This window comes from Chelon labrosus (genome assembly GCF_963514085.1).
Source record: "Chelon labrosus genome assembly, chromosome: 12".
NCBI classification, from domain to species: Eukaryota; Metazoa; Chordata; class Actinopteri; order Mugiliformes; family Mugilidae; genus Chelon; species Chelon labrosus.
The window spans coordinates 23,152,654-23,169,004 of NC_140345.1; the positions used below are offsets into that span (position 1 = coordinate 23,152,654).

At 42.0% G+C, this 16,351-nt stretch overlaps 1 protein-coding gene across 1 annotated transcript; it reads right to left on the reverse strand.

Moving 5' to 3' along the window:
• Positions 1 to 217: 217 nt before the first annotated feature.
• Positions 218 to 15,999, reverse strand: rgs22 (regulator of G protein signaling 22; the record flags this gene model as incomplete). Its single annotated transcript, XM_084556434.1, has 22 exons — positions 218 to 335; positions 876 to 972; positions 1,166 to 1,321; positions 1,420 to 1,590; positions 1,674 to 1,853; positions 3,355 to 3,603; positions 4,120 to 4,188; positions 4,847 to 5,059; positions 7,425 to 7,587; positions 7,745 to 7,920; positions 8,246 to 8,341; positions 10,248 to 10,442; positions 11,956 to 12,057; positions 12,265 to 12,376; positions 12,990 to 13,151; positions 13,288 to 14,038; positions 14,145 to 14,266; positions 15,236 to 15,321; positions 15,405 to 15,587; positions 15,684 to 15,746; positions 15,838 to 15,866; positions 15,978 to 15,999. 22 exons carry the CDS (start codon positions 15,997 to 15,999, stop codon positions 232 to 234), a joined length of 3,501 nt encoding a protein of 1,166 aa, XP_084412560.1. The 3' UTR covers positions 218 to 231.
• Positions 16,000 to 16,351: the final 352 nt, after the last annotated feature.

The window sequence follows — 16,351 nt, forward strand, 5'->3', positions numbered from 1 at the left end:
TATTCTTACATCATGTGACCCCGGCATCAAACTTCTACTTCATGATCAAGATATCAGTAGCTGCTCTGCTCTCAGCTTTCACTCACCGTGCTCTGATATCCATCACGCCACATCTTGTTTGTGTGAAGTCAGTTCTTACTCTCACGTTTCATTTCATGTTGCTCTAATCCGCCCCCCTGCAGTTAAGCATGAAAGTCGATTATATCTGAAAGGCAGAATGAGTGTGTTGTGCTATTGCGCTCCTGATTTACTGTTGCACTGTTTGCCGTCTGTTCTGGAGCAGCGATGAGAGGGCTGGCAGTAGCTGTGTTTGACACTGCAGGCAGAAGAGGAGTCTGGAGGGGAGAGAATTAAACAGCGTTAAACATCTGTTCATACAATCCCACCGTGTACTAAAGCTGTTCTTGTGAGAGGGGCTATCTTCAAGGATATCTGTGTAACACCATATTGGTCATTTGGCTTCTGTCCACCAGAGATCAGTGATGATGTCCATCTGTGTTTCATCCCATTAAAACACAATTTGCACTACGCTTCATTTCCACGCATCCTCATTCATTACGGGCTGAAAGGAACTCCTGCACAGAACGCTGATAATTAATGGACGGGCTGAAGTGGCTGTTTTGGCCGAGGTTTTGCCCAGTGAGACAGTTCTGACACGTAGAGTAGGTCCTCTTGACATTACTTTGGCTTCGAGCGTCTGTTAATATCACAGCCTTGGAAGGTGCAGCCTGGATTTTACCGTGGGAAAACGCAAAAATGTGATTTCATAGTTATGGTTTGCTGCACTTAATCTGACTAGTAGCAGAGAGTAGTCAGCTGGATACGTGAGATTCATTTAAGGCCTAGTAGACAAGGAGAGGTGTGATTGTGTGCACCTGAAGCTGTGGAGAAAGTTTCCAGCTGATTCCGTCTCCTCAGCTGCAGCTCCTCTCTCTTCAGTCCTGCCATGTACTTGGAGTACGACCATGACAACTGAAGGAAAATATCCATAAATTAAAAATTAAAGTCAAATCTAACACGATTACAAACTCAATTAGATGATCCAGTTTCTACTTTACAGTTTGTGGTAGCGACCGACTTGTTTGTAGCTCTTTCATTTGGTTCGACTGCCCTCATACGATTCATTTTACACAAACACAATTCAGAATAAATGTCAGCACCTCACCGTCTGTGTGGGAGTCAACAGACCTCTGCTCTCTGCCCTCGACTGCTTTTTATCACTTCCTCCCTCTTCCTTGGTTTCATCTTCATCATCACTGTCTTCCCCATCACCTGTCTCCACATCCTTTCTAGAAGTGGAGTCTGGTCTCTCCTGTTCTTCCTGAATAAAAGATACTAGATTGGATTGAGACTTTTCCTGCCACAGATTTTGGCATTTCTTTGCACATTTCTGTTTCTGTTTGTCTTTTGTTTCATCACCTGGACTCTAGTCTTCTCATCTTCCTCCTCTTTCCTCTTCTGCCTCCGCTCTCTGGCTCTGTGTTTGGCTCGTTTCTCTCGCAGCAGAGGTAGGAGTTGCTCCTCTGGGACGCTCCTGCTAAGCTCTTGAAACTCCGGCCAACACTTTAGTAATTCAGCCAACACTGACATCTGCGAGGAAAAACAAAAATAGCATGAAGCACACCTGCAGCACAAAAATAAAATAAAACACTTGCCATGTTCGAGACGGATACCTGTGCCTCTCTGAAGATATAAGGGCCCAGCTTGTGGCGCTGCTCCAGAATGTGCTGGGCCTGTTCAGGAGGGATGTCTATCTGCAGTGTGGGGGGCGTGGAGGAGTTGATGAAACAGCTGATGATGGTGGAGATCTTTTTCTGGATGGTGGCCTCATCGCTGTGGGAATGACAGAGGTCCTGCATACAGGAGAAGACATGAGGGCAAGGATGAAAAGTAACACAGGAACTATTCTACGTTCCCTCTGCTCCTGCGAATTGTGAGTATCTGCACATACGACAACTGAAACCAAGTAAGTAGCTCGTTTTTAGTAGTGGTTGTAAGTTCTATATGCCCAATATACTGGTGTACACCGATCACCCACAACTTAACCCATTCAGGCCTAAATACTCTTCTGTAAACCCCCTCTCAAAACCTGAGGTTTTTCAAAATATGTCAACTCTTACTAAAACCTTAATTTCTCAGGCTCTATAGCAGATAAAAACATGAGATAAAAAGCATTTGACAGCTTACTTCTTTGGCTTTCAACTTGACTGACTTGCTAGGGCATAATCTTCAAATGCATTTTTTTAAAAAAATCAATAAACACCAAACATTTTTAAAATTTTTAAAATCAGTAAAGATCTATTTTTCCAATTACTTCGTCAATATCACTTCCTTCACTTGAGTCAGCCATGACGGATCTCTAGCACGGTGTTTAAAATTTTCGACCAAAACATCCTCCACGTGTAGGCTTATTTCGACCAATCACAAAGCGTTTTATTAGTCACATGAGTTTAAATAAAATCCCTAAGCATCTCTGTCACTCACCCCAAGAATATTTCAGCCAATCACAGTGCATATAATTGGCCATGTGCCTCGAAAAAGACGACAACGCTCAAAATGACACAGACGCGTTTGCCGGTCTTAATGGTATCTACGCATAGATGCGTGATCCGGTCTTAATAGGTTAATGACCACGTGAAATGAATAACATTGACCATTTTACAACAATACAATGTTCTGCTGGGAAACTTTTGGACCTGGCATTCATTAGTGTAGATGTTACTTAGACATGTAGCACCCACCTAGACCAGACCAGACACACCCACCCCATAGCAATGACACTCCTTGATGGCAGCAGCCATCCCCAGCAGGATGCAGCCTGACACAGACACACACACACACACACACAAAAAAAAAACATGAACAGCACAAGGTGTTGACCTGGCCTCCAAATTCACTAGATCCCAAACTGATCAAGTATCTGTGGGATGATCCACAGAGGCCCCTCCCCTCAACCCAAAGACCCCCACTAACAGCATCCTCTTGCCAGACACCACAGGACACCCTCAGAAGGTCCATGTCCATTCTCTAATTAGTCATTTTGGAGGCACAAGGGAGACCTATGACCTATAATATTAGGTGGTCATAATGTTATGCCTGATCAGTGTATATATACACAAACACACTCACACACTAAAAAAAAAAACATTTATGAGCACTTTCTACAATTCTTATATTTTGTATGTTTATACAACAAATGTTTATATAATTACATAAAACGTGTCAAATGCTGGTAAGCCAGCACCGACTCTCATCTACATGTGAGAGGAGAGAACGTGTGCTCTAAAGAGATGCCAGACCGGCTTCACATGTCCATGTGACCAACCAGCAAATCAACCCAGAGGTTTGCTTTACCTTGTACCTCTGAACCTCCAGCCAAAAGAGCACATCATTCTCCAGGAAGTCTCCCTTCAGGGAGACAAAGTGCTGGAACTGCTGACAGGTGACGGGGTTGAGTAGGATTCGACGGAACAGCAAGACCTCCTTGGTGGAACTCATCGACGCGCCCTGAGCCTGCAGGGAAACATGACAGTCGACGCCTGGGTTATTAATGACACTCTCTTGGTTGAACTTCTTCAGAACAGGAACATTCCCACTGCAGATAAAATAAGTCCACCATCACCTTCTTGTGAATATTATAACAGAAAATAAACATTTGCAGTGCAGTGATAGATTAGTGTTCTCCTGAGCAACAGCGGTAAGATCAGCTGTGACCTCTTGAGCTACACTCTTGGCTCACGGTTACTTGCCAGTGATGACATAATGATCGTAAAGATGATAGTCACACTCATGGATGAAAACGCCTTCCTGTAATTATCTTGATGCTAACGTGAAATGTTCAAGTTTTGTATCTGCTGCAGAGCTGAGATGAGAGGACAGGAACAGAGCTGCATGGAAAACACTCCAAAGACATTTAAAGGAAGGTTAGTAATGCTGATGCTTTAATCTTATTTATCCTGGATTCAATTTGGGAAAACTAACCTCAAGGCCAAAATGGTGTTTGACAAAGCCGGTGCTGGGAGCCAAGTCATGAACTAAGACGTGCATTCTGTCAGGCCAGGAAATGCCTTATTTCTCTCCACGCTAAAGCTGCAGCTTCCCCAGAGGATTTCTCCTTACCTTCCAGGCTTCTCTCCTCTTTCTGGGTCGACGGTAGACGTGCCGTGAAAGCTTGTCTGCTGCCTGCGGCTGCCACACACAGAGACACACACACACACACGGAGGGGTCAAAAGTCAGAAACTGAGTAAACTAGGATTAACAGAGACACTGAACACCACTCACACTCTCTGCTGCTCTTTGTCACAGGCAGTAACTAAAGCTTTTTCTTAATTTTTTTTTACCTTTAACCTTCCCGCTGTCTTAATTTACTCCAATCTCCTCTTCGCGAGCCCTTCACCTCTCTGATGTCACCTGTCTCGCACTTCTGACCTCCATCCTCCTCACCTCTCTTTTCCACCCTTCCACTGCTCTCCTCTTCCAGAGTGTAATGCTAAACTACGTCTGCCTCTCATTACTTAATGAGAGGATCCATGTGACCAAACATAGTAAACTTGATAACATAATGAGGCAGAGCAGCGGAATCTGCGGTTTGTGTGTTTCCACCTGACGAGGCAACCTGAGAGAGTGACTGGGTAGCGACCGCGTTTAGTGGTTGCTCACATTAACACTGATGTCTTCTTATCTCTGTTTGCTCCCAAGGTCTTAATACAGCTGGAATTAAATGCACACTCAGTGCCCGACCAGGGGAACCACTGACAGGACAAGTAAATAACATTGACCACCTTGTGACAACACAATGTTCTGCTGGGAAACCTGGACCTGGCATTCACGTGGATGTTACTTAGACATGCACCACCCACCTAGACCAGACCAGCAACGATAAAAGAAAGTGTAAGAAGTCAGAACCTTTGGTTTGTGCTTTTGTCGCTCTGTCAGAAACAAAGGCATCCATGTTTTCTCAATGTAATTCCTGACAACATCCTGGATCTTCATGACGACCGAGTTTGAGAGACACTCAGACAACTTCAGACGCTCCAGTCCACCTGCCCAACGCAGTATCTGCACACACACACACACAGAAACAAACATGGAGGCACACAGTTGCATGGGTTTGACAGGACGTCTGAGTGGTGAACATATCTGTAGACTTCTATAGAACCACACTGAAGAACATATGAGGAGATGGATAAGAAAGCGAGAAAAACACTAAAAGAGTTAAGTGCCCTCTGTGGGAAACCCAACTGAAAACTCCTCTCTTTCTCATCTCCTGCTGTGCTCTTCATCATTCCCACAAAAGCTCTGTTCTCTTCATCTCCCTTCTCTGTTTTCTGTCTTCATACATCGATCTGGCCATGTCTCCCTCTTTTTATACCGCCTTTATATTTTCTCTCATCTCATTTTGCACGCACACGGGCATGTACGCACGCTTACACTCACCCACGCTTCAGAAATGAGAACCAGTCATGGCACAGGAATGGGAGGCAGCAGATGAAAGGAGGCCAATCTGTGACTAGATGACTGAGAGACTGAAAGAGTGAAGGGCCAAAGCAGTAAAGCTGTCAGTCTCTCTATATCGCTCACGCAGACGAGAACCAACGGCGAGATGCAAGAACGGCAGCCAGGCCCGATCCTCGCAGAGTTAGAAGCTCTAGAACTGGCATCCTACTGCGAATGTTGGGTTTATTAGAATTATTTTTATGGTATTTATGAGATGAGGCTGACAAATGACAAAGATCATGCACCAGAGTTGAATTCATGTCAACAGCTCTAGGTCTCCCTCAACCCACAACAACCACCTCAAACCATGGATCCAGATCCTGATTTGCCTTGGATACGTGCTGTAGCCAGGTTGTAAATAAAAACTGGAATTACAGCCTAGTCAAATTGGAGTTTACTTCCATGTCTGTCCAGACTCCATGTACTGTGATATATTGTATGTAGTGAAAAGCTTGAGCAAATATAGACTTATTGCAGAACATTACAACGTCACGGCGAAGTTGATCTTTGACTTTTCCGTGTATAAAATGTAATTTCCATCCCGTTTGTGTGAGAATTTGTACGAATTAGCGGGTGATAAGCTGTGTTGTGGCCAATAACATGTTTTGTGAGGTCACAGTGACTTCTACTGAATAGCAACAGTTCATCCTCGAGTCCAAGTGAAGGTTTGTGCCAGATTTGAAGTAATTCCATTAAGGTGTTTTTACGATACAGCGTCCACGAGAACAAGACAGAAGGACTGACAACCTGAAAACACAATGCCTCGAGTCCCAGCACAAAGACATAAAAATTGTGTGTCAAATTGAAAAATAGAAATAACATTAAATGCTAGGATTAAGGACATAGTAGCTCTAGTTTGTAGACTTGCAGGAAAGTAAATTTAGTTACGGTTTGGATCAGCTAACGCAATAAACAAAGACAGTTCATAATAGTGGTACAGGAACCGTTTAAATCATTGGATAAAAGTAAAAGATAAATGACTGGAACAGACAGCCATATGGTTAAAATGCCTAGCTGTGTCAATTAACAAATGTAAATAGTCTGTTGAGCCAAAGTAAGAAGTAAACAATTGCTAGTGTTCACTAATGTCATGGTTGATAGCAGAAATGTCAGTGTGTGGTGTAAACGCCCCTGACCAGCGTTAAATTATATGAACATATTGTTTCTTTATAGAATTAATTTTGCGAAATAATATCCTGTTCCAAGACATTTTAAATAAACACATTTGAATACATAGCGGTTTTCGATGAAGGAGTACTGATGGAGCTTTGGTGGTTCGTCATACAAAAGGGCGTCCGAAACGTTATTGGCTACAACACAATTTATCAAACCCTAAATGTCACAGAAACAGGATGAAATTATATTTTATAAGATCAACTTCACTTTGACGCTAATGTTCTGCAAAGACAGAACCCGGCCCACTGCTACATTTCTCATCTACTCATCCCAATTCTACACACGGCGTCCTCCCGCAGGAATCCTAGAATCCGGAAACCTGATCTTTGACTGTAAACGTCAGGACAGTTTTCATCCTACTGTCACTGCTGCTGGAGCTCAACTTCTTTTGTCTGTCTGGATCTAAACCATGCCCCCTCTCCTCCTCCTTGTTTTAATTCCAACCATGTTTTCTCTCCCCATTCCCCACCAACACTCCTCTGTCACAGCTGTCAGCATGAAGCCTGCAGGACGCCAGAGGAGGGAGATGGGGAATAGTGTGAGAGCCGCAGCAGCCTCTGTTTATCAAATCTGGATGTTGAGCTTCAGTCGGAGCTCAAAGCCCATCTTGGAACTGTCATGTCACGGACCCCCTGTGTTTGTAATGTTTTTCCAGGAAGTTGACAATAATTCATATTCAGTGGAGCTGAGGCAGTACCAACATGGTTACATTTGTGAATAAACATTTCTTTTGATTATACAATTGACTGACATCACTTTGTTGTTCTCTTGTGGCAGGGCTGTCGGAGCCAAAGAAGTACTTCCTGTTGAGGTATGTGGTGGTAATTTGAGACGACCTCTCCTGTCTGATGGCCTTGTCCTTTTGAGGAGTCATCCCATACTGATGGAGGTCCAGCCAAAATCTCAGGTGGATGCTGACAACAACAATTTCAAGTTATAATATGATGCATAATTGCCAGTCAGACACAGTGCGCATTTCTTATTGTATATAGATATTCAGGTGAAGTTTGGGGCATAAGCCTACACAAAGGACTTAAGGATGATATAAAAAGGTGTGGTTACACAGCTCACCTGGCATCCTGACTCTGTAGGAAAGACATAAATTGCCCAAACTCATGATGCTGACGAAATAAGGCACCTAAACTGAAACCACGGTAACTGGGACACACACTGGAACAAGAGTCGGCGGCCCTGGTGACCTTTGAGAGGGAAGAAGGAGCTGCAATGGATGAAGGGAACTGCTCCACCTATAAAAGAGATAAAGCAGGAGGAGGGAAAGTGATTGAAAACAAGTGTGCAAGAAAGAAAGGTGTAATATAAAACAATGATTGTTCTGCATCAAATCAGTCCTCATTAGATGTTCTAACGTCAAGGTAAAGCACTTTCATCACTATGTCAGCAGTATGACTACTCTGTAAATGGCACTGACTACTGCCAAGTTAAAACGGTCTTGGAACAGCAAATAATCAACATGGTTACTAAGCCATTAATAAATACTATTAAGAGTTCAGTAATGTTCACTGAGCACAAGGGTTTTATAAATCTTGGAACTTGGATGTTGGCTGATCTGACCTGTTTCAGCTGCTGCTGCTGCAACTCCTCGTACAGACTCTGGAGTTCCTTGTACTCCTGACTGTCAATGCAGCGCACCTCCTCCTGCACACACACCTACACACACACAAAACTAATCAGCAACTAGACTGACAGATAGGTTAGAGTTAATAGTTTACACTACACAAATGAGTGTTTTTATTAAGTGTTACAGAACAGAATTATCCCTTAATGAGTATTGAACCTACTTAACATTGAGTGTTGATTAAGAAGTTACTCCCAGCAGTGTTGATTTTTAAACTCATCCAAGTAGCGTATTCACTCCCTGTAAGTGTTATTCCAATTCGAAGGCTTAAAATGTTTGCAGAGTGAAACACCATCATATACACGAGAATGAAAATTTGAAAAAAAAAAAGCATCAACCATTATAAAGTAGTTAAAAAACTAGGTTTTATTATTTATTTATTTATTTACAGCTCCCGTATCACAATTCACAATATTCTGTCAGTTTTAAAGACATGGTACATTTAAAATATTAATGTTTATTAACAGTGAAACGTGTGTTTAGCTTAATTTATTGTCAAAGTCAATGTATTCACTAACTAGTGTAGTAGCTGGTATCTTTGTTGTAAACCGTATTCTGCATGAAGGTGTACAGGTTGTGGATTATAAATAGTACAAAATACAAAATGCGAGAATTGGTTGACTAGCATGATATGACCTGCTTGTCCAGAACGCTGGAGAATCATGGACGGTGCCTTTCTTCATCCCGACAGCAAGTAGATAGGAGTTGGAAGTGGAGATCATCATGTTACTGGAGGCTTGGTCCACTCTGAGGACAAAAGAGGCAAAGTTAAACCTTGAAAATCAAAGATTGAAATTAATTCTTAGGTTAATAAGATTCCTGGGCTGAGGGAGTACGTACACAAAGTCCGAGACATTTTACAGTCAGCAAATGTTAAATGGTTGTACAATTATTTTAAAATCTAAAAACACTTGTCTGTTAAAGCTACAGCTGAACCAAGAAGAAGCTAGGCTAGGCTAGGCTAAGCTAAGCTAAGCTAGTCCTAGACGTCAAGTTCAATGTAGCTAGCTAGCGCCAAACTCACACTACACAGTTGAGGCTAACTACAAAAAAAAAAAAAAAATAAAATTTTGTACAACTATTTACAGTAATTCAATAAAACAGGGCTAACCTGCTTGTGCCACTTTACCAGTTTAAAACTTTTTGACATTGTCTTCTGACTAAACAGTAATGTCGGTTGAACATTTAAGCTAACTGTTGAGTCGGTCACGTACGGTTAGCCCTGTATAATTCGGTATTTTAAGACGCAAAACTAACTGAAGTGTATCGCGGACAACGCCACACAATCATTAAAAACATTCAGAGTTTGCTGAGGTGTCCACGTGGTTTAATAAAATGAAAAGGAGAAACTTACCACAGTCTTTTGATGGCAGGAAAATGGCGGAGTCAGTTAGGAATTCTGCCCGTTTGGAACGGTTTGGAAATGAGAAGGAGGTGGGCGTGGCTTCCCAGAGAGAGCGTACTATTTACCGGAAGTGACATTTTAAAACCATGTTCAACTTAGATAGATAGAAAGATGATGATAATACTACCGGAAATACCAGACATTTGATGGTTTCAGCCTCTTAAATGTGATAAATTGCTATGTTTATTACTTTTTTTATTGGTTTTACATTGTGATAGGTTTTTAATTGACTGAGAAAATAATGAATGGCCATTAGTTGCAGACCCAAAGCTAACTACGCTCAGTCCTACATACATTAACACAAATATTAGCAGATATGTTTTTATCTTTGTGGGAAATAGCCTACAATTTGATTGTCCTATCAGATATTGTAGGAGCATAATCAGCTCCCAATGGAGAGACTCCAGACCAAATTCAACTTGAAGGACAACTCTCTTACCTTGAATGAGGCCTCCGTGTGATCGCACCATTAAACTTACTAATATAGTTCTCCAGGTAAAAGTGAATAAACCAGTGGTTGTGTCAGTGTTTACCTGCTGGAAGGACTCGTTGTCCCTGTTAATCAGCAGTGTCCACGGCTCCAGCAGGACGTTCAGTGTGTGGACTTCGACCCCGTCAAACAGCTCCTCAAAAGCGGGAATCATTCTGTTACACACCTCCTCTCTGATCTCCTCGTCTACCCCGATGCTCCTTGCAGCAGAACTGGAAAGATATGTGGAGTAAAGGAGCTGGAGAGGAGAGGAGAGGACAGGAGAGGAGAGGAGTCATAAAAATGTCTTCACTTCAGAAACATTTCTCCTCAAAACCGCCACCACTTTCATCATCGCCCCTCTCATGCACAATATTCACTATCTCTCATCACTGCTGCCATCGCACCATATAAATGTCACTCATTTAACCCTCTTGGCCTCGGTGCTGTGGAAAGATCATCTAAATGTCATTTATCTGGTGAACTAAAGGTTAACTGAAGGAAAATGGGTTTCACTGTGAGGTATTCTGGACGGCTCTGCTCTTCTCCCTGGTCCAGCTGTACTCAGGCAGGGTGGTTCTGGGTGACTGGACTGGCGCAAAGCTGGGGGGGTCTGACTCACTTGTTTTTATGGGAGTTTAAATTTCTCCACTTAGTGTGAGGGGGCGAAGAGGGTGGAGAGAGGAGAATGAGAGTGGCAAGCCAACAGAGCACACAAACACACAAACAGGTGTGTATGTGCGTGTAACACAAGATGTTACACACAATCTCTGCTGCCTTTTGCTGACTTTATGATTGATTACTGGTTGGTTTTATACATTTTAAGACATTTGTTTCCTGCAACTTCAATTTACTGTGATGTTTTTTCCTGGCATCCTTTCCAACAGAGGCGTCTTGTATTCCTCTGCAGGAAGCATCTTAATTTATGTTCAGTTGTAATGGACTTTTTCCGCAGAAAAGAGTAGTTACAGAAACATGCTTATTATGTGAAACTGATCCACTGATCTCAAGTATAAATGCAGCAATAGTGAAGCCAGTGGATTCAGTCTCAGTTTGAAACATCAAACTATGCATGTTGACATAGAGCATACTGACTCTAGATGCAGTTTATCAAACCAAGTTGTATTACAGTTATTAAATGAATATATAGTGCAGGCTCTCAGCTCTGAGCTGACCCTATATATCTATACACTTCACAATTCTTCCGGCTGCTCCTGTCTTCTGTCACATTTCAGTAAACGCTAGTGACTTGGTGTCATTGGAAGCCATGCTTCCCCATGCACATCACACCATGTTTTACACATGAAGTTACATGCTTCAGATCATGATCCGTTCCAAGTCTTCCTCCTGTGACTCTTGTACAGATTTCTATTGTTTCAGAACTTCTCTGGCATTTTTAGATGTTTTTTGGCAAAGCTTAATCCTATCTATTCTCTAAATTTGCCGCTGTGAAGTCGTCTCTTGGAGAGTTTTCTCCAATTGTCTGGATGTTGTGAAACAGTTGTCTTTAGTGAGGAAAGTATCCTGAGATCATCCACCACTGTTGTGTTCTGTGGATGTCCAAACCTTTTAATGCATGAGTGCTTTTGGAAAATGTTTTGCTGCTTGCAACATTGGTGACTAATATTATCTTAGGTAACCATCACAGCATCTTTGCATCATACAGTCTTACATGCAGACAGGCAATAAGCTTAATATTTTCCTTAGAGGTCAGTGTGAGTGAGAGTTGATGAACAGCAGCTGTGTGTGTGTGTGTGTGTGTGTGTGCCAACCTGCGCCTCCCTCTGTATTCTATAGGGGTCTCTTCCGTCCTGATGGAACAGCTCGTGGTAGTGCCGCAAGTCAGTCCAGAAGTAAACTGCATTCACCCACAGCTGAGACGGAGTCACATAAAAAATAAAAAATAAAAAACAGACCTGTGTTATTGCTCCACTTTGCAGTAACAGTGGTATTTCAGTTTGTTGTAATGCACTATTTTTGGATTCATACCAGCCACGATACAGTTGTGGGATGGACTATACAGGACGAAAGTGCAATTTATAGTACTGTTTAGTACATTACCATCCTGTCGCTGTTTGTACCTGGTTTCCTGACCGCTCACAGAAGAGTGTGAAGGGTGAGCCAGCACAGAAGTCAACAAAGAGAGCCTGTAACATCGCTTGCATTCTTCCGCTGCTCAGTAAATGACTTCTGCTAGACAACAACTGAAGAATGCACATGCACATGAAATAAAAATTTATTTATAAATAACAGATAAACATTTTGAACTAGTGCCAACCAGCAGTCTGCGATCTAAACTCTGTTTCTAATGATGGAAAATACCGTTATAGAGCAAGTCTTCGTTTGCTGCACAACAGTGTGTGAAGCAATGATTGGTCTTTTTATTTGAGTTTATTTGGCTTTAAAACAGATTTTTAGTGCACTGATACAATATCCAACGGTCGTTTAAACTTGGTTTAAAACTATTGCAAGCAAAGTGCTTCAGAAAAAAAGCACAATCAGCTGTGTGACAGGCTGTGCTTCCACTGAAAGTACAAGAAGATGGAAGAGCTACCTGTGTATGGATAGTATGTGAGGGTTCGGACCAGCAGGTGTCAAGATGTAAGAGAGCCAGAGTTGCAGAGGTGTGACAGGGCTGTATGCCTGATAGAGGCCTTTCACACCAGTCCGTCGACAGCCCAACGTGAGAGGAGACATCTTCCTGAACACACCCGGATGCCCAAAACCGAGGGCCCCTGTGGGGGAAAAAAAAAGGGATATATTGACGCTCAGAGTAGGCAGACACATCACGCTGTGTGAATCTCACCAGTAGAAAAGCAGAGACTCAGTGAGGCAGGGCTGAACGGAGCACAGTTTCTCCTCTGTCCAGCAGGGGGAGGTATTCAGCCCCAGAGTGGAGAGCAGCTCCTCACTCAGACTGCTCTGACTGCTCCTCAGCAGGTACCTGTTCCTCATCAGTTGCAAATACCTGAAACAAATTTGTTCCGTATGATAAGTCTATATTCCTTACAGATGTGGGTTATTCTGTTAGTGAAGTTATGCATCAAACTGTGAACATTTAACACACTTTTTTTTTTTTTTAAATCACGTGTTGCAGTGTTCACCTGTCCTTTCGCTCTCTGTGCTGTGTAGCTTTCAGTCTCTCTATATCCATCCAGAAATTAAATAGCTTCTCTCCTGGCCTTTCTCGTAAATAATTCTTGAACTCCGCCAAGCCTGGTCTTCTGCCGTGGCAACAGCCACCATGGCAACAAATATCAGGGACATTTTCCTGCTTTATGACTCTTCTCCCCACCTCCATCTTCTTCTCTTTCCATTCTGTCTTTTCTTCCCATTCAATCCCCCTCTTGCCATCTTGAACTTTCTTTTTCTTTCCCTCCAATCTTTCACTGTCCTCGTCCATTGATTGCTGGCAAACTTTACATTCACAGCGTTTGTCTGTGCTGGCGCAGTTTGTCTGCTCTTCCGTCTTGCTGTTTGCCCGGGACTCACCATCAATCGCATTAATTGCATCTTTAAGCACATGTTTGACCACTTGGGCAGCCAGGTACACCAGCTGCTGTTCAGGAGAATCAAACATCAGGCTCCTGGACTCTTTGAGACGTTGCTCTTCTCTAACGCTTGCTGATAGCCCCGTGAAGCCGAGGCTCAGGTCTATTTGTGAGCTCTGGGGCAAAGAGGGAAAGGTGCATGGATATTCTGGCTCAGAACGTCTTGAGTAACATCTGGATGATTTGCTGCTTTTTGTGTTGATATGGTCTCTCTGGCCAGATGTAACATTGTGTATGCTCACAGAGCCTGTACAGTAAGAAAGGAGACAAAATAAAATTGTTATCATCGTAATTAGCGTTAAGCCTAAAGTTTACAGCACGAACAGAAGTTGAAAAGTCATATAAACCTTTTATTGCTGACATGCTTCCTTGAGAATGTGACCACGGTGGGACTTTCTGTGAGTTGTTACTTTCCTTGTTGCATCGGGAGGAATGACGTAACTGTGGGGCTGAAAGAGCAGTTCGACTTGAGCTGCTTTTCCTTCTGTGGATACACAAATTTGGATCCCACTGATGCAAGAGCTTAGCTAGTCTGGGAAAAACCAAAGAGAACACTTTCACCGCCAGTCAAAGAATACACAAGCACATATTTTTCTAAAAAGCATCCATCTTTTGTTTGATAAATGGAAGGAACAATCTTGACTATAGTTATTTTACTGTTTATGTGTGCAGGTCGCAAGAAAAGCGCGGGTCAGTCGGTCATCTGATCTGTGCAGGGAGCTAAAGCTTCTTGCAAGATGCATAAGGGACTAGACTTAGAAGCTACACAATGACAACAATATTCTGCACTTCATAATCACAGACAAAATCTGTCACTGAAAATGACATGCATTACTTGAATTTAGTTTCCTGCAGCTTCATAGAGAAAGTGATTCTTTCCATTATGAAAATTTTATGGATCATTTTGTACCAATCATCCAGTGATGGCGGGTCTGAGTTAAGCCACTTATGAATAATGGCTTTTCTAACAGATACATTCAGTAAAATAAATAGGTATTTTGCTTTTATATTAATGGGTTTTTTTTTCTGCATCACAATTAAAAGTATTTTTTGTGCTTAATATAATTTCACATTCTGTGTGGATTTGGAGGAAATGGAAGAAATATATTTTCCTTCCTTTTTTATTTTTTTGTTTATTTTTTTGTCATTTATATGCTTTTATGTATACTGTTTTTCTTCATGGCATTGTGGGAATAAAAAGCAAATGACATGCATTACATTAAATGACAGAGCTAATGCTGAATCTTTAAAATGAAGGTCATTAAGAGAGCAGTTTGGAAGAGATTGAAAATATTCAGAGTAAAGCAGGTAGCACTGGTGTTTGTCAGACACAAGGTTAGTGTAGAATTGCAAAGAACTTGACATGAATACATTTATTTCTGATTCAAGTTATACTAGAGTGCTAAGTGTTGTAGTAATAACACATTAAATCAAAACAGAAGTCATGTTTGTTTAGTGTGTAAAATAGGTTTAAAAACACACGTCTATACATTTGTTGTACCTGTATTCATAGTAACAGTCACTTTGAAGGAAGAAGGGCAGTCTTTCTCTTTTGATCCACTGAATTCCTTGCTCTTTGTCCAGGAACTGCAAAGGTCACACCCCAAATCAGCCCTCTGAAGCCACGACACTGACGCTTCTGCTCATTTCCAAAAGCAACGGCTACTTACAAAGACTGTGTAACGGTTGTCTACTGGAGGGGTCCTGGCCAGCGATGAGGGGTCACCAGTGAGGAGCTGTAATTTAATGTTCTTTAGGGCTGACCTGATTTTTCTGGAGACAAAGTCAGCGGCTCCACTCATCACCTCAAACAGCCCAGTCTCCTGGTTGTAGAGTAACGCCTCTGGGAAAGACTGGGTTGAAATAAAACAAAAAAACACTTAAGAGCATATGCAAGAGTTTTTTGCCAATACGTTTTACCTGCTTAAGTCTATAGATCTATATATTACCGGCAAATTTAAGAAATCATTGAAGAAGTGAGCCAATACGACATCAGAGGCCAGAGAGCTCTCCTGTGTGGAGATAAAATTTTTAAAACAAACATTAAAACTGTTCTGCTAGGTGCAAAGTACTGGAAAGTAAGGAGTCAAAACTTGCACTCACAAAATTTCCAGCAGTAAGGTGAGGAAACTCTGAGAATAGAAAGATAAACTTAAGTTACTAAAACTATTATCAGCTCAAAAGATTCCCCTCCAAAAAAAAAAAAAAGGTAAATAAAAATGTTTTAAAGTTATTGCTCTTACCTGTTGAAATTACTCGATGCATTGTTCTCCTCATGACCACAGTATTTCTAAGTAAAGGCAGGCAGCCCAACCTCTCTGTGTAATTACAGACACACTCCAGGTTGCTATGGAAGTGGGCTCCTTAAAGAAGTAAACCCGAGCACTGCTACTAACTTAAACAGCCTGGAAACACAAAGACAGTAAAAGAGAAAAAAAAAACTACTCTACTCTTTAACTACTCTGTCCTAACATGTGATTTTAGTAAATACAACTAGTGCAATTATTATTTTTAAGAGTTCTTTTTTTTTTTTTAAGCGTACGGAGTGACGTACTTTGACGTTATTACGTCAGGACGTTGCAGCGCTGCTGCAGCAACATTGAGACGTCCAGATCCA